This window comes from Ascaphus truei, chromosome 3, assembly GCF_040206685.1.
Source record: "Ascaphus truei isolate aAscTru1 chromosome 3, aAscTru1.hap1, whole genome shotgun sequence".
In the NCBI taxonomy this organism is placed as follows: domain Eukaryota; kingdom Metazoa; phylum Chordata; class Amphibia; order Anura; family Ascaphidae; genus Ascaphus; species Ascaphus truei.
In genome coordinates, this window is record NC_134485.1 from 73,149,161 (window position 1) to 73,175,481 (window position 26,321).

General features: G+C 45.5%; 1 protein-coding gene across 8 annotated transcripts in view; it reads left to right on the top strand.

Annotated features, from left to right (window-relative positions):
• The window catches only part of CDKL5 (cyclin dependent kinase like 5), a 279,679-nt gene that overhangs the window by 194,857 nt on the left and 58,501 nt on the right, over positions 1 to 26,321 (top strand). For 7 of the 8 annotated variants that reach the window (XM_075594281.1, XM_075594278.1, XM_075594274.1 and 4 more), the window contains 2 exons: positions 14,850 to 14,986; positions 19,160 to 19,280. In XM_075594281.1, the coding sequence (XP_075450396.1) occupies positions 14,850 to 14,986; positions 19,160 to 19,280 (258 nt within the window). Of the gene's footprint in view, positions 1 to 14,849; positions 14,987 to 18,566; positions 18,781 to 19,159; positions 19,281 to 26,321 lie in introns of those variants that run through there. The other variant, XM_075594280.1, reaches the window with a different exon arrangement.

Below are 26,321 nucleotides of genomic sequence, written 5' to 3' on the forward strand. Positions count from 1 at the left end.
TTTGCAATACACCTAAAGCAAAAAAAAGTACAAAGCAAACATCTTGACTATCACTTACGAGGCTTTTTTAGACTATATACTGTATGAAGTAATCCATTATGTTACTAACCTCGTTAATGCTGCAGGGGCCTGCAGCTCATTTTGTGGGTGTGTATGTATTTATACAATAGGAGTGGTGATAAATTACTTCTGATAAAAACATTTATCTGCAATACTACGTGTATGGGTTTTAATTGTACTGCATGTCACTAAAGTATGCACGGGTGTAGCTATAGCCAGGGCAAAGCCCGGGGGCTGAGCTCTTGGGGGGCCCGCTTAGGGCTGCCGATAAGGGGAAGAGCCGGGACATTTGGCCCAGCCATCTAGCCGGCAACCACAGAAGTCAGGGCCCCTTCCTCCTCCGGCCCCCTTAACAGCAACTTGCCGGCTGGATCGGGAGCTGCGGGGAAAAGGGGGGGGATTGCAGAGAGCAGGCAGGAGAGGCTGGGGGCGGAATGGAGGCAGAGAGCTACGGAATATGTTCACTCAAAATAGGGCCCTGAAAAAAATATTTGCCCTTGGGCCCGCACATGTCTAGCTACGCTACTGAAAGTATGCACATATATCAGTAATACAGCAGCGATAATTAGCCAAAGTTTCTGCGTTGCAGCCAAAAAGATCACAAACAAAGACAGAAGCTCTGCAATTCTAAAATGACAAGTACCAGATAAAAACAACAAAGTCACAAACAAGCACAACAAAGGTCATTTCCAAGAATGGAATAGACAGTAATGAATTATTCTAGAAATAATTCCATTTTCATTTCTCAATATGCTACACTGATATGTGTGTGTAAATCATACTAGAATGGAAATGGAAACGTGATTTTATATTAAAAAATATATATAGATATAGATATCTACAGGGGAGTGGTTGGGCTCCTCACCACATCATCCCACCCCATGTGACAGGGTGAGTCTCTTCTAGAATAGGGGTGTGGCTTAAGTTTCAGTTACACTATTGGCAACAAATTTATAAAGGTCCCCATATAGCAACAACCCAACAGAACGTAACCCCTAGTATAACAAACTAGTAACCCAGCAGGGGGGTTATAATATATATAGTTTCTCTTTTGCATTAAGGGATGTGCCTACATGTTATTTTGTGTGTCTGTTTCGATTTTTGTAGTTACACAATTTTGTTGTGATTTACGACTGTACCCTGACTGACATTCTTGTGTGTGTGTGTGTGTGTGTGTGTGTGTGTGGTTTTTTTTTTTTTCCCCAATAGTAAATCTTCACTTTTATTTTGGAATGTGATTCTGATACCCTTTTGTCCTCTGCTTAAATAGTATGCCTGGAGTTACAGTAGGTATGTCCCCAGCAGGCTTTCTGTTTTGCAGCTTTGTCTCTTAGTACTAAACAAAGCATTGTTTTGTTTGTTATCCATCTGCCTCTGCATATCAGTAACTGTTGTTAGGTGGAATCTCTACCCATGTGCATGTTAACTGAATTATTAATAGAGAAAACTAACTGAGTATGAAGATGCTCCGCAGGTCTGTCTGCCATGGTTAGCTTCTGCAAGCAGCTCAGGAAGCCTGCAATAACATGCAGGCTACAATAACAATACATACAGTATCTGTCAAAACACTGCTTGTTTCTATCTCGCATAGAAACTTTCAGCTAAAGTTGTTGCTCATCTTTTATAGTAGAACAAATAATACAATAACAAAACAGTTTGGGGAACAATTTGGGGCATTTTTCAGATGTTGATAAAAGTTTGTCTACTACTTACAACACATCTCTGCCCTTTTGCTGCTGGTCAGGTTTCTTGATATTTGTCCTGGAAATGTGACTTGTTTTGGAAGAAGTAGGCTCATGCTGTGCTTGTCTTTTTGCCTCCAGCATGCACATACTGCTGTCCCTTCTAGCAGAATATATTTCAAACTTCCAAGCCATTTCTCTATCGCGCATCGCCACATTATAAATCAATATTAATGTATTTGAAGGTTAAAACAGATGATGGTACACTGCAAAACAGTGATGATTAGAAATCTGATGGCATATAATTACCACACTGAGACTCACTACAAAACCGCTTAATGAATTGCAGAAAAAGATATATGTCCAGAATAATTAGAGTGCTCTCCAAAGTAAATGTTAGTCACTCGGAGGAAGATACAAGAGATTCAGGGGGTGCTCTATAAATCCGTCGCACTACGGGGATCAACCAACTAAAATCAAGTCTGACTAAGGGTGTTGTTGGAATCTATGCACCTGACAGACTGCAAAAAAACACAAGCAGCTCCTTACCCTGCATCCAGTGTTTGTCTGGTAAGAAAAGACTGTCGCTTACTTGGAATGGTTTCCACTATGAGTTAGGGTTGCCAGGTGTCAAGAACTGTCCTGTATTTTGAGATACCGTCCAGTAAAAAATTAGAGGTAATACAGGACATGTATGTGTCCGGTATTACCTCTCTGGACATAGTGACCTGATCAGCTTGGGGGGCCGTGGGATTTCCCCAAGCAGGGAGAGAGCAGGGCTGTTGCTAGTGGCTGCGCAGCTTCCCCTATCTTGATTTCATGCTGCTGGGTAATGCAGCCAATCAGGAGGAGGTGTAAGGAGCCTGAGGGTGGGGCCAAGGAGAGGAGGAAACAGCATGGAGTGAAGAGGTGTCTCTCGAGCGTGTGTCTCAAGTACGTCACACCTTTCACCGTTGGTTCCAGTATTTTTGGAGTAGCCGCCTGGCAACCCTAACTATGGTCCGGTTGGTGAATAAAATTAAACACAGCGGCGGATTTTATAATCTGTCGTCCCTAGGCACTTGCCTGTGTCGCCGCCTCCATTGTGCCGCCCTCTTGCTCCTTTGACATCCCAGCATCAAATGATGCCGTCGACGTCCCGAATGTGACGCTGCACGGTAGTGCGTTGCCATAGAAACGCAACATCGTGAAGTCACGTTGCCTTGGACACGAGACGTAGTGTGACGCCACGTTCGTGACGTTAGCGGCGTCATTTGACGCTGGGATGCCAAAGAAGTAAGAGGGTGGCAGTAAGGAGGTGGCTGACACAGGCAAGTGCCTTCCCCTTAGGTCCGATAGGCCCGAGAGTGCGGCATAAGCAAATGTTGCCACCCTAGACCCAGGCCTAATGGGAAATCTGATACTGATCAAACACATCCATCCATAATGTCTACGCAACGCAGTGGCTAATATTTACTTTGGAGAGCACTCTAATTTTTCTGGACATATATCTTTTTCTGCAATTCATGGAGCTGTTTTGTAGCGAATCCCACTGTGGTAATTATATGCGATCAGATTTCCAATCATCACTGTGTTTGAGTGTACCTATTATCTGTTTTAACCCTCAAATACATTAATATTGATTGATAATATGAGGCATGTGCTTTCTTTTCCTTTTGTATTTTAGATTATTTTAGAACTTGGTTCCTTTGAAATCTGCTAAGTCTCCAACTTTACATATTTTTGAGCTGGCATTAATTACATTCAATTATTGTGTGTATATATCAATGTAACATCGCCGGAAGAAGAGATCAGTGTATCTAGAAAGCTCGCACAAATCGAAGCATTTAGTTAGCCGCAGAACGGTATCGTCTATTCATTTTTGATTATTAAAGCTCGGCTAACATGGTGTAGATACCTCTACATCAAAATATGGAAGATACCACATTGTACCGCACTCAAATGCAGCTAGAGGATTTACTAAAAAAACAGGCATAAATAGACAGTGATGTCATCTTCCTCAGCAAATGCAAAAAGGAGCATCTGATCCCGAAAGGACTAGTCTTTAAAAACCCATTTGCGAACACATACAACACAAAATTCTCCCAACAACTGTGCACCAGGACCTCTGAAAAATTAAGGAACCATCTGAACAGCATTTGTTACAGCAATAGGATAAAGACAAAGGCGACAATAGACCGCATCCTGGACACAGGAGAAATACACAGACATTTGGAGAGGACTCCAAACATTCCATGAAAAACTCCTGAAGATCTAATTAGCAACAAGAAAAAGAAACTGCACAGACTGAGGCTAAGAATGAGATACTCTGCAGCAGCCAGCACAACCACAAATAATACAAACATTGACAGTCACCAACAGCAGGACTGCACTGTTAACATCTCAGACTATACACCAAATCAAGTATACTCAGTATTATATCATTAGTTCAGATTGTTTCAATAGAATATATGTACAGTATAGAGTATTTAAGCTTCTAAACACTTACCATGTATGTATCAATATGTTTTAGAGTTTCAATATTATAAGATATACTGTGTTGTCTGATCTGCTACTGATTTACTGGCACTCGTTGTTTAATATAGAATAGATGAAACATGAGTAGCTAGCTTTGTTTTTAATTGTATGTTGTGTCTTTTAAGTCCTGTATTATCAAATCTGTGTCTATGGTGATGTTTGGATGGCAGGCATTGATTGATGTCAGTACTTAAAGGGTTAAAAATTCTGGTCTACAACCTGTGATGTGATACTCTTCACCTGAGTTGGGTTTATTTGTCAGCCAATCCTCTGTCAGTGGCGCGCTATTTAAACATCACCAGACTGAGTGCCTGATACTCTGATAAAGTCACTGCTGTGACGAAACGGTCAGAGTTCGCTCTGTAGCAGGCTTTTTTTGTGTGTATATATGCACTATTAAACCGAATACTTTATTTTTTATATGTGTGGCTTCTAATCCCTTGCGGCAGCAGTGACCGCCTTTACACAATATTTTTTGCTTTGAATACTACTGGCTGGAGCACGCTGACTTCCTCTTCTGGTTCAGAAGTCCCTGACGTCATCGCTGATCGGAGACCCGGCGCGTCAAGACTGTGAATGATTGCCTCTTATATTCTCCCTTCCCCTGCCTCCGCAGTGAGGTCTGCTCAATCGTGGGTGACACCGGGTTAGGAGGGTTGTGGCGGAGGGTTGTGGCGGAGGGTAGCGGCTGCTTAGCGGGTGGTCCCGAACAGGGAACACCGCGGTATCGCTGCTTTCATTCCTCCTTACCATCTTACACCCCTCCCGTTGTTTGTCACGTGGCACGATTGAAGTGGGGAGTTTGAAGAAACACTTATGTTTACATAAGTGTTCTATTATATATGCTTATTGTTGATATTGTGGCTCTGAATTAAGGATGGTATCTGTTTGTGGACAATTGGTAGCACCAGTTTTTCTGTGAGGAATCCCAGGAAATTTGCTACTCAGTATTATGAAGGGTCTCACATTCTTCCCTACCAAGACCATGGACAAGATTGAGCTGTGCAGTGACCTGAAAGAGTTCTTCAGAAGGCTACGTCTTAAGGAGTTCTTCAAGGGCAGACACGACCAAGATTATGCCAACACTGCAGAAGGAGGGCCGCTACACATGAGCAGGGAGAAGCAAAAATCCAACTGGATCCCACAAACTGGACGCAACCCCAAACTGGACCGGTACATCAAGAGGAGAGCCATAGAATTGCTAAAGGCCAACCACAACATAACAATCAAACCTGCGGACAAAGGAGGAGCTGTGGTTATAATGAACACCACAGACTACCTGCGGGAAGCGCCCTATTATCTCTGGATCTGGCACACTGACTGAGAATATTTCTGGCTGGGTGGAAGGCATTCTAAAACCACTTGTCAGGAACACACCCAGCTATATCCAGGACACCACTGACCTGCTTAACAAACATAATACCATTGGCCCCCTCCCAACAGGAACACATAGCAACCATGGATGTAGAATCACTTTACACAAACATCCCCCACAAAGATGGGATTTCAGCTTGCAGATACTTTCTGTGACCGTAGGAGCCACTCACAGAGACAGTGATTAAATGCATCGAATTTATTCTGACCCATAACTACTTCACATTTGGAAATGACACATACCTCCAGACAACCGGGACCGCTATGGGCACTCGGATGGCGCCACAGTTTGCCAAACTGTTCTGCACAAAACTGGAAAGTGACTTTCATTCCACCTGTCACTTGAAACCCATTACATACCTTTGGTACATCGATGACATCCTCCTGATTTGGACCTCTAGTGAACAGGACCTCCTACAGTTCCATGAGAACTTCCACCCGACCATCAACCTCAACTCACCCATTCCCCGGACTAAGTATATTTCATAGACACCGCCATTACTATAAAGAACAACCAACTACAGCCTACTGTATACCGCAAACTTACAGACAGAGACAGCTATTTGAGAGACAACAGCTTCCACCCGACACACACCAAGCAGACAAAGCAGACAAAGGCCAGCGGATTACAGCCTTGAAATCGGATTTCATAATCCATGGATAAAACCACAGAATTGTAGACCAGCAAATACACAAAGCCACCTTGAATACAGACAAAGAGACAAGCGACAGGGTACCTTTGGTGGTCACATATAACCCACCCTTAGAATCCCTACGCAAGATTGCCAGGGAACTACAACCCATTCTCCAGGAAGATACAAGACTGCAACAGGTCTTCCCTGAAACACCCTTATTATCATACAGACAACCTCATAATCTCAAGAAAATGATTGTGAGGAGTAAACTATTCAATAGTACAACTGAATGCGGGACAAAACCATGCCAGGACGCAAGATGCAAAACCTGCGCAATGCTCCACACAGTGGGCACAATACAGATACCACACAGGAATCTGGAGTGCAAAATCAGAGGAAGATTCACCTGTTCCTCCAGCAATGTCGTGTACCTCAACATGTACATAAAATGCCCAGGGGGCGGCTACTACATAGGTGTGACGGGACAGGGGCTAAACAAGAGAATGAATCTGCATCGCCACAGCATCACACGTGGAACAAGAGACAGTCCTGTCTGCAAACATTTCTATGACTCTGGCCATAAAATTAACGATCTGAGGGTTGCCATACTCAAAGGTAATCTTAAAACACCGAAAGAGAGACGGTTGCATGAATAAAAATGTATGCAACTGTTTGGGACACTTTGCACTGGCCTAAACTGAGACTGCAGTTTCATGAGTCACTACTGACACGAGAACTCTCTTCCCCTGAGTGCTAAAGGCCAGGTCTATACATACTGCGCTATATGCATGCACACACAGCTGTCTCATACACATACAAATACTCTATGTAATTCCATCCCTATATACCAGTAGGCACCACATAGTATCTACACACACTTTTAGTAATGCAACACCCTCTTACATTTCCACACCTACCCACACCATTTATATACACTCCCACTCCACACACACCTTTTGTAAAGCGCTGTCTACACTGTGGGCTCTTTATACATTTTTATTTACATACATACACACACACATACTCTTTCATCACTAACATTCAGGGACTATTTAACACCTCAAGTCATAAATCGCATACTACATAGGGGGGAAAGGATAGGTTTCAGTCACAGATAGCATTCCAAGATGCACTGATTTTAAGTAAAACCCTTGCTTGCTTTATTCAATGTAACACCGCCGGAAGAAGAGATCAGTGTATCTCGAAAGCTCGCACAAATAAAAGCATTTAGTTAGCCACAGAACGTTATTGTCTATTCATTTTTGATATACATATATACATAAACATATGATACTAATTCATGGAATCTAATGGAGGGAAATCCTAGGTTGAAATAACATTTAAAAAGTAGTGGTTCTTTGCTTGTATGCAGAACATTGTTCCTTTAAACAAGGGAGCAAAGGTTTTATGACACCATGCTAGATGATTTGTTATGTATTTATGCGATACAAGTGGTTCCCTTCTGTCACGCTGTGCTCACCACAAACAGGACGAGACCCCGGTACTGAGATGGCAGTAGTAACAAACACCAGCCACAGGCACGGGGGGGCCACGTCCGGAGTGTAGGTTTGTCTTGACAGCAGGGTCAGGGATATAGATATCAGAGTAGTCTTTATACTTGCTAAGTTCAACGTAGGAGATATCCGGAGCGTAGAAGGTACCTTTGCCAAAGTCAGGGTTGGAGAGTGGAAAGTGGAGAGTGGTCGAGGTGCAATGCCGGGTTCAGGATTAGAGAGGAGCGAGGAGTCAGAGGTAGCCAAGATCTGGAGCCAGAGGTTGGAGTAGTCAAAGCAAGCCGGTTCGGTACACAGAAGATCAAAAACTGGAATAAAGCAACAGGACAGGAACAAGGCAGGAACAGCAAGGGTAAACACAGAGTAACAGGAATCTATGCTCAGCCAATGTGCCTATAACATTGGTGAGCATATATAGGCTGGATCAGCCAGCCCCCATGGGGGGTGGAGCGGGTCGCGGCCTCCGCGGTAGCTGTGATAGGTCCAGGGCTCAACGAGCAGGTGTAGCTGTTTGTGCAGCTAAAGAATGCATCTGAGCAGGTGCAGCTGTTAGTGCAGCTAATGAATCTTGACACGGAGCTTGGGGGCGAGGTGCACGTGTCACATGCGAGCTCTGCGCGCAGTTAGTGTGCGTCATGATCCGGGGGCGGAGCCAGAGTCCGCGGCGTCAGATGACACCATTTTGGCGCGCGTGCATGCTGCGCGCGTCTGGTAAGGAATGTGGTCCATAGGCACCCCGCGCGTCTGCGGTGGTGCTCAAGAGGATGCGCGGAGCGGCTGTACTTAGGTAATCCTTACAGTACCCCCCCCTTCAGAGGAGACCTCCGGGCGAACCCTGCGAGGCTTCAGGGGGTATTTCAGGTGAAACTCTTTGATGAGTTCGGGTGCGTGGACTTGCTGATGTGGAATCCAGGATCGTTCCTCGGGACCGTATCCTCTCCAGTGAATGAGATACTGGATAGTCCCTTTAGAAAGCCTGTCTAGGATGGCCTGAACTTCGTACTCCTGCTGGCCCTGTACGATTAGAGGACCCGGTGGTGCAGGGAAGCGGAGGCTGCAGTATGCAGGTTTCAGTAGTGAAATATGGAACACGGATGGAATCCTCATTGAAGAGGGGAGTTGCAGGCGGTATGCCACCAGATTTATTTTTTCCAAGATCTTGAATGGACCCAAGACTTTTGGAGCCAGTTTGAGTGTGGGGACTCTTAGGCGTATGTTCCGTGAGGACAGCCATACTTTCTCCCGGTCTCAGCTCTGGAGTTTCGCGATGGTAGCGGTCTGCCTGGGTCTTCTGCCTGGCGGAAGCCTCTTTTAGGTTACTTTGGATCTTGGTCCATGAATTTTGCAGTGCTTGGATCCGGTCGTCCACTGCAGGAACCCCAGAAGGCGGGGAAGAGTTGGGCAGTCGTGCCGGATGAAAACCGTAATTTACGTAGAAGGGCGAAACCTGTGTGGATTCAGTCCTCGGGGAATTATGGGCGAACTCTGCCCACAGGAGAAGGTCTGCCCAGTCGTTCTGAGTGTCCGCGATGAAGCAACGCAGGTACTGCTCCAAGGACTGATTGGTCCTTTCTGTCTGTCTGTTTGTCTGTGGGTAGTACCCGGATGAAAAATGCAGGGGGATGTCCAATTTCTTTGTGAAGACACACCAGAATCTCGAGACGAACTGGGACCCACTGTCCGATACGATGGTCGTGGGAGTTCCGTGGAGACGGAAGATCTCCTTACAGAATATGTCCGCTAGTGTCGGAGAGTTCGGTAGGCCTTTAAGTGGAATAAAATGTGCCTGTTTCGAGAAGCGATCTATGACTACAAGTATAGTGTTCATACCTCTGGATCTTGGCAGCTCTACTATGAAATCCATAGATAGGTTCCTCCAGGGGCGGTCTGGGATGGGTAGGGGATTCAAGGGCCCTTGCGGTTTGCTGCGGGGTACCTTATTCCTTGCACATGTGGTGCATGCCTTGGTGAATTCCTTTATGTCGCCTTGCATGTCAGGCCACCAGAATGTCCGTGTGATTAGGTCTGCGGTTATTGTGGTACCAGGATGACCGGCGGTTTTTGATGAGTGTCCCCACTCCAAGATCTTTTTGCGGAAGAGAAGTGCTGCGAAGAGGCATCCATCCGGGACCTCCAAACCTTCCGGAATGTTAGTTTGATCCCGCAGAATGTCATCTATTATGTCAAATGTGTTGGCGGAGATGATGAACCTGGCAGGCAGGATGGTTTCTGATTTGGCTTCGGTTTTGTTCTCTGTTACGAACTGGCGGGAAATGGCATCTGCCTTTACGTTCTTGGAACCGGGTATGAATGATATGATGTAATTGAAACGAGAGAAGAATAGGGACCAGCGGGCTTGACGGGCTCCAAGTCGTTGAGCGCTTTCCAAGTACATGAGGTTCTTGTGGTCGGTGAGGATTGTAATGGGACTCTCTGTCCCTTCCAGTAGATGTCTCCACTCTTCTAAGGCTAGTTTGATGGCTAGTAGTTCTCTATTGCCCACATCGTAGTTTTGCTGTGCCGATGAGAATTTTTTAGAGAAGAAGGCACATGGGTGTAGGTTTGAAGACGGTGATCCTCTCTGTGACAAAATGGCGCCGGCTCCGATGTCTGATGCGTCCACCTCCAATGTGAAAGGTAGTCTGGGATTGGGGGGGATCAGTATGGGTGCAGAGATGAAGGCTTTCTTTAAGGCGTTGAAGGACTGGATAGCTGCAGGTGGCCAGGACACAACGTCAGCTCCTTTCTTTGTGAGAGCCGTGATGGGTGCGACAATGGAAGAGAATTTGTGGATAAACTTTCTGTAGTAATTTGCAAAGCCTAGGAACCTCTGGGTGCCCTTGAGGGACGTGGGAAGCGACCAGTCCATGACGGCCTTCAGTTTGGAGGGGTCCATGGAGAACCCCGAATCGGATATGATGTATCCTAGAAAGGTAGTGGATTTTTGATGGAAGTTGCATTTTTCCAGTTTGGCGTAGAGGTGGTGCTGACGAAGGTGTAGAAGTACCTGTTTGACTTGGTTAATATGCTCTGAGATGGTCTTGGAAAAAATTAAAATGTTGTCCAGGTAAACGATAACGAATCTGTTCAGCAGGTCTCTGAATATTTCATTTACAAAGTCTTGGAAGACCGCTGGAGCATTGCACAGGCCGAACGGCATGACCAGGTATTCGTAGTGGCCGTCTCTTGTGTTGGATGCCGTTTTCCACTAGTATCCTTGATGGATCCTTACTAGGTTATAGGCACCACGGAGGTCCAATTTGGTGAATATGGTGGATCCCTGTAGAGTCTAGATGGTCGAACAGCTCCGATGTCAATGGTAGTGGGTAGCGGTTTTTAATGGTGATCTTGTTTAGTCCTCAGTAGTCGATAAGGTGATGTTCTCCCTGTGGGTCTGTTCGCATCCCAGGGAGATTTCCGCGGTCTGTAGGATGATGAAGGCCGGCTGCAGGGGGCGTCCATCAATGGCCTCCAATCCCACCGGGGTTTTTCTTTTTTCCAATGGGATGTTGTTCCTTGTGGCGAATTCTTGGTCTATGAAGTTTCCTGCAGAACCAGGGTCGATGAAGGCGGATGCGCTCACCGCGAGGCCCGGAGCCTGAAGGGATACAGGAATCAGGATTCTGTTGGGTAGGGGTTCTTTGGTGATGGAAGAGTTGAAAAGTACTCCCATGGGGGTTCCTCTGGGACTCCGTGGGGATTGGTCATTTCCCGACTTGAGTGGGCAGCGGAGGGCTAGGTGGCCCAGATTGCCGCAGTAGAGGAAAAGGCCGGAGGTTCGGCGACGTTGTTTCTCAGAGAAGGAGAGTTTGTTGCCACCCAACTGCATGGGTTCTGGAACCTCGGTCATAGGTGTCTCTGGAACGAGGGAGTGGAAAGGTGAAGACCTGGCGGGTACCTGACGGTTCCGTAAATGCTCGGCTTTCCTCTCCTGCAGACGTTGGTCTACCCGTATGCAGACTGCGATGAGCTCCTACAGGTCCGCTGGGCGCTCCTGCGCGGCGAGCTCGTCTTTCAGGGGTTCCGAAAGTCCATGCCAGAAGGCGGAAGAGAGGGCCTCCCTGTTCCATCCTGTCTCTGAGGCGATTGTCCGGAATTCCAAGGCGTATCTTGCCACCGGACGATCTCCCTGGGAAACATGAAAAGAGGAAGACGCTGCAGTAATTTTACGCCCTGAGGTGTCAAAGACACGTCTGAACTCCTTGGTGATTTGTCCGATGTCTAGAGTAAGGTCTCTTCTCTGCTCCCAGATAGGAGAGACCCACGCCAATGCATCGCCCGTGAGCAAGGAGACAATGTATGCCACCATTGACCTTGGGGTCAGGAACCGGGAGGGTGTCATCTCAAATTGAATGAGGCATTGATTCAAAAAACCGCGACATTCTAAAGGGTCTCCGGAGTACCGGTTAGGCGTGGGGAGTCGTGGTTCAGACGGTGTGAGGCTAGACAGTGGTGTGGGTTGTGGGTTAGAGAAGGTGGGAGTGCTGGATTGTTGCACTTGTATTGAGAGGGTCAGGAGGTCTTTCTGTAGGGAATCTAGGCGACGGTCAGACTGCTAAAGATATTTCTCCAGTCTAGAGAACATGGCGGCATGAGATGCCACCACTTCTCCCAGCAGGGTCTATGTTTGTGGGGCTGCGCATACTGTCACGCTGTGCTCACCACAAACAGGACGAGACCCCGGTACTGAGATGGGAGTAGTAACAAACACCAGCCACAGGCACGCGGGCCACGTCCGGAGTGTAGGTTTGTCTTGACAGCAGGGTCAGGGATATAGATATCAGAGTAGCCTTTATTCTTGCCGAGTTCAACGTAGGAGATATCCGGAGCGTAGAAGGTACATTTGCCAAAGTCAGGGTTGGAGAGTGGAAAGTGGAGAGTGGTCGAGGTGCAATGCCGGGTTCAGGATTAGAGAGGAGCGAGGAGTCAGAGGTAGCCAAGATCAGGGGGTCAGAGGTTGGAGTAGTCAAAGCAAGCCGGTTCGGTACACAGATGATCAAAAACTGGAACAAAGCGTGTCAGGAACACGGCAGGAACAGCAAGGGTAAACATAGAGTATATAAAGGGAGAGTGTCAAGGGACAAAAAAAAGAACCTATGTACACTCGCTAATCACTAAAGAGGGCTTGGAAGCATTCAATGCTAGGGAAACCCCTATATAGCCACTCACTAATATACTAAAAACTACTTTATTTAACAACTATGCAATGAAACATAATAAACATGGATAAAAAACACAAGGATTGCCGCATGAGTGGAGCAATAAATATGTCTAAACCTCCCCATATATGTACTAATCTATTGGTAGTGGATAGACACTGGGGCTTGACACGGTATGAGTAGGAAAACTGGTCATATGTGTACCAATATATACACCAAGCACCAAGCATCTCTATAGAGAACTCTAAGTATAAAGCAGTTTTGACACACGCAACCGGTGTATAAATAAACACAGTCCCTGTATCGTATGTGTGGCTAACACCATAAAGTAGTTTTTAGTATATTAGTGAGTGGCTATATAGGGGTTTCCCTAGAATTGAATGCTTCCAAGCCCTCTTTAGTGATTAGCGAGTGCACATAGGTTCTTTTTTTGTCTCTTGACACTCTCCCTTTATGCAATCATCTCCCGTATGCGCCCTGTTCATTTAATAAATTGTGTATATATATATGTAGGTAAGCGGCAGCTTCTCTGTACCTGTTTTAAACACAGAGTAACAAGAATCTATGCTCAGCCAATGTGCCTATAACATTGGTGAGCATATATAGGCTGGATCAGCCAGCCCCCATGGGGGGTGGAGCGGGGGCGCGGCTTCCGCGGTAGCTGTGATAGGTCCAGGGCTCAACGAGCAGGTGTAGCTGTTTGTGCAGCTAAAGAATGCATCTATGAGCAGGTGCAGCTGTTAGTGCAGCTAATGAATCTTGACACGGAGCTTGGGGGCGAGGTGCACGTGTCACATGCGAGCTCTGCTCGCAGTCAGTGTGCGTCATGATTCGGGGGCGGAGCCAGAGTCCGCAGCATCGGATGACACCATTTTGGCGCACGTGCATGCTGCGTACGTCTGGTAAGGAATGTGGTCCATAGGCACCCCGCGAGTGCGCGGTGGTGCTCGAGAGGATGCGCTGAGCGGCTGTACTTCGGTAATCCTTACACCTTCTAAGGCTGCGGCTGTAGCGAACCAAGCCGGATGACGTCACAGCCGTGCCTCCCCGTCACTCATGCAAGGGAGTCCACAGATCGCTGATACGACAGGCGCGCCTCAGCGATCTGTGGACTCCCTTGCATGAGCTACGGGGAGGCACGTCTGTGACGTCATCCGGCTTGGTTCTACCTGATTGGCTCAAACACGGCCGTTGTGCAAAAAAGAAAAAAATTTAGTCAGCTCAAAATCTTGCTTCGCCCGCACGCTTTGCATAACTCGTAGCATGTCCAGCCTGGTGCACTTACATGCATTTGTTCGTACCGCGCGCACTAAATTCAATGTCTAAGGCAGCAATATTGTAACAAGGGAGGAGAGGAGCATGACAGTCCACAACTTCCTTGCCTGGAATGTGCTTGTATAAGGAACACGTACGTGTTCCACTCACTCTAATAAAGACTGTATTCTTGATTGACTACCAACTGCCTTTATATTAATTCCAGGGAAGATTAACACATTTTTCATTTTAAATATTTATGGATTGTGGGCTTCCTGGGAGCAATGACAGATTCAACCATGTTCTGGAAAATCCCCTGATTCCTGTCTTAAAACAGGACTAAATGAGACGCTTGGCTTCTTGCTTTCAAAGAGATATATTTATATTGAAATAAGTCTTAAAAGAAGTGGTAGTCGGCATCACAAAGTGCCATTACATAATTCTTTTTTCCTCCTTTTTTTTTCTTTTCTATTTTTATTTCCGTAAGGTAAGTGAACAATGTGTATCACTTAAATATTGCTGCATCAGTGCCACTATTCTTTGGAAATGAGGAGTGGGGAGGGAAACGTACTTTGAGCAAAGTACATCTTTTCAGGAATCATTCTTGTTAATAAACCACTAACTTGTTCCTTTTTTTTTTTTCTATTTTGATAGAAAATGAAGAAGTTAAGGAAACGACATTGCGAGAGCTTAAAATGCTCCGCACTTTGAAGCAAGAAAATATAGTGGAGCTGAAGGAAGCTTTTCGAAGAAGAGGAAAATTATACCTAGTCTTTGAATATGTGGAAAAAGTAGGTGGATAGGGATGTCACTTTAGAGCCCAGTTCATGCACCTGCGTCTTAGCGTTTGGTCATTTGTGAAGATACGGCTTTGAATGGAGTTGAAGTCATCTCCAGCATGGGGAAGACCACTTCATGGCAAATTGATAAGAAGGACCTCACAGAGCCAGCAGTGCATTCAAATGTAATGAGACAGTGGTGTTTTTTTGTATGGAAAACTGTTTCAGAACCCAAGCAAAGAAAAATTGATTTGTTTTACTTTAGAAATAAATACTTCTGCTTTAAAAAAAAAAAAAAAAAGAAGAAATGTAGTAGATAAAAGCTTTTGCCTAAAATAAAATAATTAAAATATGTAATTATTTCAACTCTCATTCACGTTTTTGATGCCAGAAGTAACATTTTAGAGGCTGAATTACCTTGACATTATATTACTAATCCTTGTAACTGATGCTGCTCCTTGTACAGCATAACCATGTCCTCTGTGTCATTGTGTAAAAAGCTGCAGGTATAGTACATTAAGAAGACTTGTGGCAGGACAATTTTATGTTCCAAAAAGAGTAGAAGCAAGAATGTTTCGTAATGAATCTCTGTGCTGATGCTTCCATTCACAAATCAACTTTAACTACTGTGAAACTAATGGCTTTCAAACCTCTTCTCTGTGCCCTAAATCCTATTTTGAAGGTTTCTGAGGCCCCCCTCCACATTCTATTCTTATGCAGATTCCCTCCACATTCTATTCTTATGCAGATTGGGTGCAATTCCCTAACTATAAGTGCATTGTTTACCCCTAAAACTCCCGTACTAGAGATTTAAGAACCACTGGTATAACCATCATTCATCTGTTTGCTAGCGGTAATTGTGAGTGGCTGCAAATAGTTCCAAGAGCGTATACTGTATTTGACCAAATACACTCAAATGCAGAGTTGTTTCTCTCTTCCTTAAGGATCTCATTTGCAAATACACACTTGGGGACCAATTCTGGTAGCTCCAAAATTTGACGCACTGCTTCTAAAGTGCACTTTAGATGCGGAGTGGCATGCTTGGCTATTCTGTGAGCCCTTATCGCATGTTTAAACCATGTCTAAACAGCTTTTTTAGAAGCGGTTTCACTCTTGCTCTGACAATTCGATCGGTTTGTCAAAAAAGCCTCCAACTCGCATTTTTTGCTCACAACTGCTATTCTCGTAGCTTTGTTTTGTAAGCCGCTTCTAAAAAATTTGCATTTTTTTTTAACACCACCTAGAGTGGTGAGATTGGTATTGCAAGTTGTATCTGCAGCCTGAAATATGTGTTTGCCTGAGAGAGCAAAACTAATAAGTCAGACTGGTATTGGAGTTAGCACCACCTCTGGTCATTCCACTTCTAAAGCAAGTACAATCCGGGTGTATTGGCTGTTAAATCGTGCGGTTTTGTTTGTTTGTTTGTTTTTTTTATATATAGACGTGGTTTAGAAGAAGCGGTTTGCAAACAAGAATAGGGTTTTCTTCTCACATTTCATTCCGCTACTTCAGAACATGCTGAACGGTGCGGTTTGGCAATGGCCACTTCAGAGGTATTACAATAAGCCCCTTCGAAGGATAGTTCTATACAAGGCAGACTATGGACCCATAGTGTCCAATTAAAAGTTTCAGCTTTAATGTGCTGATTGTAGACCCTTCATTCGGTTTCTTTTGGTAGACAAAGATGAGAAATATGATCAGAATTAAATGGAAATAAATGCATTACTATTTTTCTGTTATAAGAGAACACAACACGCTCTTGATAACCAGTCTACCCAGTTATATCAAGATTTTATTGTAGTCCTTAGTCTTTATCCTTCGTTCCAGCGCATCCGATGCAAACCAAATTAGTCCGTATTTAGAATGGGAAAATGCAGAGCTAAAAGTCCCATGATTCCTTGAGAAAAGACAAGGTGAATAAATGTAGTACAATCCAAAGATAAAAGTGACAAAGGCGCTGAAACGCTGGATCCTTTCAATATGATAGTATAGGTAATAAACAAATAAACAGGATGGGACAGGGGGATATTCTGTTTGATGCTTGTAGTAAAGTCCCCAAACAGACCAATACTCCCTGAAGGGCAAGACAAGGGCTGTGAAACCCAGTCAAGCCCTCATTGGGATAGATCCTGGACTCACAATAAGTACTGAAGAGAATAATGAATGATACTCACAGATGCCCCTTTAGTCCCAAATCCTGATGAGCGTGCAGCCAAGTGGGATGAGATGAAACAAATCTTCACAGACAAACAAGAGAAAAAACTGGCGCACAGCCAAGAATGGGTCCCAAAGATATAATAAAAAAAGTTTATCCTTGATAAAGTGTTTTCACACGAAACGCGTAGGAGGTTGTTCACCTCCATTTTTTAGATAGTTCAATAAAGAAGAAGATTTTATTATATCTTTGGGACCCATTCTTGGCTGTGCGCCAGTTTTTTCTCTTGTTTGTCTGTGAAGGTGAATAAATGAACTGCGTGTTAAGGTTCTGTAATTTGCAATAGTGAGTGGAAAGTTCCTTTTCGGTGCAAACCTTTCAATATTCTGTATTGCACATTATAAGTTTCAAACTATACGTAAGGGACCTCCGTAACTCTCTGTTCTGACAATCTGTAGTTGCATTTGATTTTTTTTTATTTCTATGGCGTAAAAAATACTCCTTTTACACATTTTGAAATTCTTTTTTGATGTCAAGAAGAGCATGGCATTATATTGACAGATCTGCCTCCGGCAGTGTAGCGATTACGGCTGCAGAAGAACGGTGTCTGAGGCAGAGCTGTCAATCACTACTCCGCTTGAGGATCGAACCAAATGGTTACCATATGATCTGATGAATAGCATTTTTTATATGGAGTCAATAAAAAACATTGCAAGTTTAATTGTTTTAAGAGTATTGCAATTCCCTACGGTATGTCTTTCTGAAAAACTTTTTGAACACCTCCAGACATCCGGATCTATAAGAAGGACACCAAATTACCCAAGAGATAATGTGAAGTAATATACTGTACACATTGCTTTTCTACTTTTGTATTGAAATGAAGAATACATTCTTACAGTATGTGTAGAAGAAAATAATTGCTGGTAATTTAAGGATTAGAAATCATAGAATGCAAATAGAACTCACTATTAACTCTTCTAGGCGGCTGTAGGAATTTCTCAGTGACAAGTTGTAAATGTTTAACCCCTTCATAGTGGGAAGCTGATGCTTTTCAGGTCATTGCATTTTTCCCCCCAGTTTTAATTGGTTAATTTTGACCGGTTTGTTATCTGACTATAATTGCTGAGAGTCTCTACACAAATATACCAGATGACAATTATTATTGGGGGGTGGAGGGGGGGGGGCAATTAACCTTTAATTTAATTTTCCTCCTATATTTGACTAGTCTTGGTCTAATCTAGCTCTATTGAGATCTCAGTTTCCGAAACCCAATTTGGGATCTCTTGGTTCGTGATTTCTTTGGTTGTTTTTTTGGCATCAGGCCCACCTGGGTTTTTTTTACCTCTTTGCAGTGATTTTCTGGTGTGCTGGATTAAAAGTACTCAGCCAGTCCTTCAAGCATCAAAACAGTGGCCTGCAATGGAAGAAGGACTACATAATGAATGCAGCCTTCATTATGAATGTACCTTTCTTTGTCAACCAAAGATTCACCATAGATGTTGTTGTTAATATTGAGTTAACTTCACATCAAAGTTTAATCTGCACAGCATCAGAGTTCACCATTGAGGTGTTCTTCACATGGAAGTTTAAACATACAACATGAAAATGGAATGGTCACAAGTTTCTAGCTTGTATCTTCATATAAAACCAGGTACATAAGCAGAGAAAATGGCATTCCTCTTGACCAAATGAATATTTTTTCTAAAGGCTGTAAATGTAAAAAAAAAAAAAAACCTGGTGCGTACATTACAAAATTATTGGTATAAACTGTATTTCACTTTCACCACAGCCCTACTACATTGTATATAGATCAGACTCTGTAAGCCAAGATTTTATGCATCACTACTGTATCTAGCATGAAACTGTTTTACAATCCATAACTATCTTTGCATGACCGCAAAACGAAGCATAATCCTCCTTGCTGGCCAAAAAAATAAAAAGATTTTGAGTGGGTTGAAGACGTTCAAATAAGCCTTGCTAAATTGCAATAAGATTAACACTGGGACCCTGTTGAACTTTTCCTTCTTTAGAACATGCTCGAGTTGCTGGAAGAAATGCCAAATGGAGTTCCTCCGGAAAAAGTTAAAAACTACGTGTATCAGCTAATCAAGGCAATTCACTGGTGTCACAAGAATGACATTGTTCATAGAGGTGAGACATCATTTATTAAGTTAATGCACATGTAATGATTAGCAACAGATACACAAACAAAATCATGTTCAAGCCTGCGATGACACTGATGTTACTCTTGCACCACAGCAAGTGGCGGATTTAAAATGTTGCTGCCCATAGGTAACTACCTAAAGAAATTGAATCAACGCTCTCCAATTAAACTAAAAGAGGAACTAGGGTGCAAATGGATAAAATGCATATGGTAGAGACAGAAGTTAGCCTAAAGCTATCAAAAGAACCCCAATTGCTGCACTCAAAGTGTAATATATAGTTGCATAGTTACATAGTAGATGAGGTTGAAAAAAGACATAAGTCCATCAAGTTCAACCTATGCTAAATTTAGACAACAGATACTTTATCCTGTATCTATTCTTTCTTATTGATCCAGGGGAAGGCAAACAAAAAACCCCATTAAGGGGAAAAATTAATTCCTTCCTGACTCCAAGAATTGGCAATCGGATTAATCCCTGGATCAACATCCTTCCCATGTATACTTATTTGGTATATCCCTGTATATGTTTCCCATCTAAAAAGATGTCCAACCTTTTTTTTGAACAAATCTATTGTATATGCCATCACAGTCTCCCTGTAATGATAGGGGTATACAATAACCCACTAAACTACTCCTTTAGTGGGTTATTGTAGACCCCTATCATTACGGTATTTATATTACCTAATGAGTGCAGCAATTGGGGTTCTTGTGTTGGCTTTAGGCCAACTTCTGTCTCTTGCCCATAGGTACTTAACTTTTTGCCACCTGGGCCTCCTCCTGCAGCGTCTCCCTCCTCCTTGTTCTGCGTTGCGGCATCAAATGACGCCGTGACAATGCATTTCCAGACGAGACGCCATGGGATGTTATGTTGTCATTGCAATGTGTCGCCATGTGACATCACAGCGTCCATTTGATGTCACAATGCTACAGAAGGAGGAGGGCGGCGTAAAGAAGGCAAGAGTCCTTTACATAGTTACATAATTACATAGTAGATGAGGTTGAAAAAAGACGTACGTCCATCAAGTTCAACCTATGCTAAATTCAGACAACAGATACTTTATTCTATATCTATACTTACTTATTGATCCAGAGGAAGGCAAACAAAAAAACCCATTAAGGGGAAAAATTAATTCCTTCCTGACTCCAAGAATTGGCAATCGGATTAATCCCTGGATCAACATCCTTCCCATGTATACTTATTTGGTATATCCCTGTATACCTTTCCCATCTAAAAAGATGTCCAACCTTTTTTTGAACAAATCTATTGTATCTGCCATCACAGTCTCCATGGGTAATGAATTCCACATTTTAACTGCCCTTACTGTAAAGAACCCTTTCCTTTGTTGCTGGTGAAATTTCCTTTCCTCCAACCTTAAGGGATGGCCCTGAGTCGTTTGTACTGCCCGTGGGATGAATAGTTCTTTTGAAAGCTCCTTGTATTGTCCCTGAATATATTTGTATATAGTTATCATATCCCCTCTTAGACGCCTCTTTTCTAATGTAAATAAATCCAATATAGCTAGCCTCTCCTCATAAGTTAGAATGTCCATCCCCTTTATTAATTTGGTGGCTCTTCTCTGCACTCTCTCTAGTTCCATAATGTCTTTTCTTAGGATTGGTGCCCAAAATTGTACTCCATATTCAAGGTGTGGTCCTACTAATGCTTTGTAAAGGGGCATAATTATGTCTACTTCCCTTCCATCCATTGCCCGTTTGATGCAAGATAAGATCTTTACAGAAGACCCATGCTCTCCCCTGGTAATCAGTGGGAAAGAGGGGGGCATCTGCATATGGGGGGAAAATATTGCGCAAAATGTTGCTGTCCTAGGCACGGGCCTAATGGGAAATCCGCCACTGATCATAGCTATCAGATACACCGTTAGAATGCTGATAACCAAGAAAGTTGCAAAAAAATTCTGTACACACATACTGTACAGTACTTTGGAGCAGTGGCGTAGCTAGACATGTGCGGGCCCCCGGGCAAAAAGTTTTCCGGGCCCGATTAATATTAATACTGACTGCAATTTTTTTCTCCCTCCCTCCCTACCATCCACTCCCTGATCCTCACTCTCATCATCCCTCATCCACATCATCATCATCTCTCTCCCTCATCATCATCATCATCCCTCCTCATCTCTCCCCATCCTCATCATCTCTTCCCCTCCTTGTCTCCCCCCACCATCATCACCTACCCCCCCATCATCACCTACCCCCCCACCATCACCACCATTTCACCATCACCTCTCCTCCCACCCACCATCTCTCTCCACCCACCACAATCATCTCCATCCCCTCCCCCCACCATCATGGCTCTCTCTTCCCCCCCACCATCATGGCTCTCTCTTCCCCCCCATCATCATCAGCTCTCTCTCTCCCCCCCACCATCATCAGCTCTCTCTCTCCCACCCACCATCACCTCTCGCCCCCCCACCACCATCACCTCTCTCCCCCCCCCACTATCATCCCCTCTCTCCCCCCCCCCCCTCCATCACCTCTCTCTCCCCCCCAACATCATCACCTCTCTCTCCCCCCCTCCATCATCACCTCTTTGAGTAAGTAAAGAGTACGATCTTAGTCCTTCTAGGGCACTGCTATAGTTTTATCTCTAAAAAAGAGTGTTTGTGATGCTGTCATTTCACTCGGTCCCACAGTCACACGTTTATCCCCACAAACATGTTTTTTTCCTGGAATGTAAGCAGCGCTGTCCTTCCTCATTCAAGGATACCACCATATGTATACAAATTAAACTCCCCTGTGTGCGCCTGCCTCCGGGCAAACAAACATGAATCAACACTTTTGCATTGTACTGTATCTGCCATACTTATTGACAATCTGAATAAGTGAACCTTTGTATAATGGTTCAATGTAAATCATGCCAGCATTTTACTTTTTTTCCAATGTTCAAAAAATATTTCTCAATGCTTCATTGTTCAGGCTCTGCAGTTTCACAAGAAAATATTGATGAGCTAAATCTGTCTCGTGTTCACCATTCTTCTCTCTTGTGAGAACCTTCTGTAACTGGGATTTCTGAAATCTTTCTTTATTTTTGTTATTATTATCTCGTATTTAAATGGTGCCAACATAATGTGGGAGGGAAGAAAAGAACATTGTTCAAGTTTGTGACGACAAACTGAGACAATAGTAAGGTGGTTCTTACCCCTAGAAGATTACTATCTAGAACAGGAGTGGCCATCTCCAGTACTCAAGGGCCACCAACAGGTCAGGTTTTAAGGATATGCCTGCTTCAGCACAAGTGGATCAGTCAAAGACTGAATCACCTGTGCTGAAGCAGGGATATCTGTAAAACCTGACCTGTCTGTGGCTCTTGAGGACTGGAGTTGGCCACTCTTGATAAAGAAGGTGAGTGGAGAGCTAAGGAATAGTGTATATGGCTAAGGCCCCGCTCCCTCAGTCAGCGCGCCCGCACTGCAGACAGGCGGGGCGCTGACAGACACAGACCGCGATATGCGGTCTGTAGGGAGCCGGGAGCCGGGAGCCGGAGCGGGAGGGGGGAGCAAGGGGGGCGGGAGTGGGAGGGGATCTGATCGTGGTGCCGTCCACCCCCCGACACACATACACACATATACACACACACATATACACATACACAGTGTTCGACAAATCACCCAAAAATCTACTAGCCCAAGCAAAAAATATACTCGCCCCTAACCCCACCCCTAGTCCCGCCCCTAGCCCCTAGCCCCACCCCCAACTCCGCCCCTAACCCCGCTTTAAAATTGTGTGTGTGTGTGTGTGTGTGTGTGTGTGTGTGTGTGTGTGTGTGTGTGTGTGTGTGTGTGTGTGCCGGATCTTACCTGATCTGCAGTCCCTCAATGTCCAGGTATTCCTCATTCCAATATACATTGGAGGGGATGTGTTCCCTACCTGTCTTCTGGGTTAGGGGGGGTTCCGATGTCTTCCATGTGATGCTTGAGTCAGATCTGGAAGTGAGCAGTGTAGGTTATTTCGTTGTAGTATAGGGCAGTTAAGATATATAGGGTAAATAAGATATCCAGAGTGTGAGAGAGAGACAGTGGGTGAGAGAGAGAGACACACACACACACACACACACAGAGCAGCACACACACACACACAGAGAGATAGAGAGAGACACACACAGAGAGAGAGAGAGAGAGAGACACACACACACAGAGAGACACAGAGAGAATGAGAGAGACAGAGAGAAAGAGAGAGACACAGAGAGAAAGAGAGAGACACAGAGAGAGAGAGAGAGACACAGAGAGAAAGAAAGAGACACAGAGAGAAAGAGAGAGACACACCAAGAAAGAGAGAGACACACCAAGAAAGAGAGAGACACACCGAGAAAGAGAGAGAGACACACCGAGAAAGAGAGAGACACACCGAGAAAGAGAGAGACACACCGAGAAAGAGAGAGACACACCGAGAAAGAGAGAGACACACCGAGAAAGAGAGAGACACACCGAGAAAGAGAGAGACACACCGAGAAAGAAGAGACAATGAGAGACACAGAGAGATTGAGAGACAAAGACAGAGAGAGTGCGACAGGGAGAGGGTGACACAGGGAGAGGGTGACACAGGGAGAGGGTGCCACAGGGAGAGGGTGCCACAGGGAAAGGGTGCAGGGAGAGGGTGACACAGGGAGAGGGTGACACACTCACAGACACACACTCACAGACACACACACACACTCACAGACTCTCTCACACACACTCACAGACTCACACAAACACTCAGACACAAACACTCACAGGCTCAAACACACACACACACTCACAGATGACACTCACAGACACTCACAGACAAACATACACTCGGACACACAAACACCCACCCACCCACACACACAGACACACACACCCACACTCACAGACACACACACACACAGACACTCACAGACGACACTCACAGACTACACTCATAGACGACACTCACAGACAGACACACTCACACACACCCACACACACACACAGACACACACACCCACACTCACAGACACTCACACACAGACACACTCGCTCACAGACACACAAACACTCAGACACAAACACTCACAGACTCAAACACTCACACTCACACAAACACTCGAACACACACCCACACTCACAGACACACAAACACACACACACACAAACACACAAACACTCACAGACACACTCACTGGGTGGGTGACTGGGTTTGTATTCATTGGAAGGGAGGGGGCCTACCTGTTCCTCCAGGGCCTGCTTGTCCTCCACATGCTGCTCCACATGCCAGGGGATCAGGCTGGAGTTGCGGGAGGATCTGGGGGATGGGGGGGCAGCGGGGGGATGGGGGGGCCAGCGGGGGGGTGGGGGGGCCAGCGGGAGGATCGGGGGGGCCAGCGGGGGGGTCAAGGGGCCAGCGGGAGGATCGGGGGGCCAGCAGGGGGGTCAAGGTGCCAGCGGGAGGATCGGGGGGCCAGCGGGAGGATCGGGGGGTAGCGGGTCGATCGGGGGGGGCCAGCGGGAGGATGGGGGGGGGCAGCGGGAGGATCGGGGGGGCCAGCGGGAGGATCGGGGGGCAGCGGGAGGATCGGGGGGGCAGCCAGACAGGCGCACGGCCGCCAACCTCCCCGATGGGAAACGTGGCAAGCCGCGCGTGCGCCCAGGCTGCAGCCAGGAGGTGGGTCAGGGGGAGGTCAGGCAGCCAGACATTCGGGCATTAGTTGCGCAGGGAACGGTGGTGAGCAGGGAACAGCCACACTGCCACACCAACCTCCCTGATGGGCATCGTGGCCGGGAACTCCACATGCCGCCCCCCCTCCAACACGTGCGCGCGCACCCCCCTCCAACGCGTGCGCGCGCACCCCCCTCCAACGCGTGTGCGCACACCCCCCTCCAACGCGTGCGCGCGCACCCCTCTCCAATGCGTGCGCACCCCCCTCCAATGCGTGCGCGCGCACCACCCTCACACCCAGGCTGCTTCCCTTCTTCCCTGCTCCTATTACCCTGCCCGCGCGGGTGCCAAAGGAGCGTGGGACGGAGGGGAAGCGCCTACCTTGTCATCCAGCCCTGGGCAGCAAGCGGGGTGGGGCGGGGGGGTTGCCTCTTCCTCGCGGCAGGCCAATCAGGGAGGGGAATTACTTATTTATTTAAAAAAAAAAAAAATATTGGCGCGAGCAGGGGAAATTCATAGAGACGCAGCAGCGGCCTAAATCCACTCGCCAGCGGCCTAAATTCACACGCCACGGGCGTGTAGTTACCATTAATTGTCGAACACTGCACATACATATACACACACACACACTTTAACCTGCAGCTTTTGTCCTGCTCCCTGCCCAAGGTGCCTCCCATCTAGCTCCTTCCCTCCCCTCCTCCCCATTGGCTGACTCGCGTACCATGTGACGCGTCGCCGCACGGGAACACAATTCTCTGGTATCCCCTGCTGGCTGACGCGTCACAGTACGTAGTCAGTTGGCAGTGAGGAGGGACTGGGACCGGATCGTGAGGCTAAACAGCAATAGTGAGTTGCGCTCACAGGGCCGCCCGCACCACCGGGCGCAGCGGGTCCCAGCCCTATGAGTTTCTCAGCAAAAGGTTTGGCTATCATCATCAAGACTGTTAAAATGATGGTTTATTTGATATGTGGTATTGCACATACAGATAACCATAATCACATACTGTGCTCAACTTAAATCCCAGGCGGTTTATACAGTAATTAGATTGATCACACGATTCAATTTCTGAAGTTCAGCCTGTGCCGAGATGAGAAATGAGGGTATGGAGTTTGAAGCTATAACCCAAAATAAATCTAAAAACATAATAATTTGTTCAGTTTTTTAATGAAAACTTTGGAAATGCATTTGGCTATATGCCTGGTAATTGTACCCTTGGCAGTAAAAGGTGCAAAAATATATATAAAAAAATAGAAAAAATATACCATTAAGTATCACTTTTTTTGTCTTTTTGTAAAAAAAAAAATTACATTCTATAAATTGGTTTTAAGCAAAAATGATGCTTATTTGCCCACTTTTAATGACTTCCAGAGTGTATTGTTAATCAGAACCCATATAAAAGGATAACCAAAAA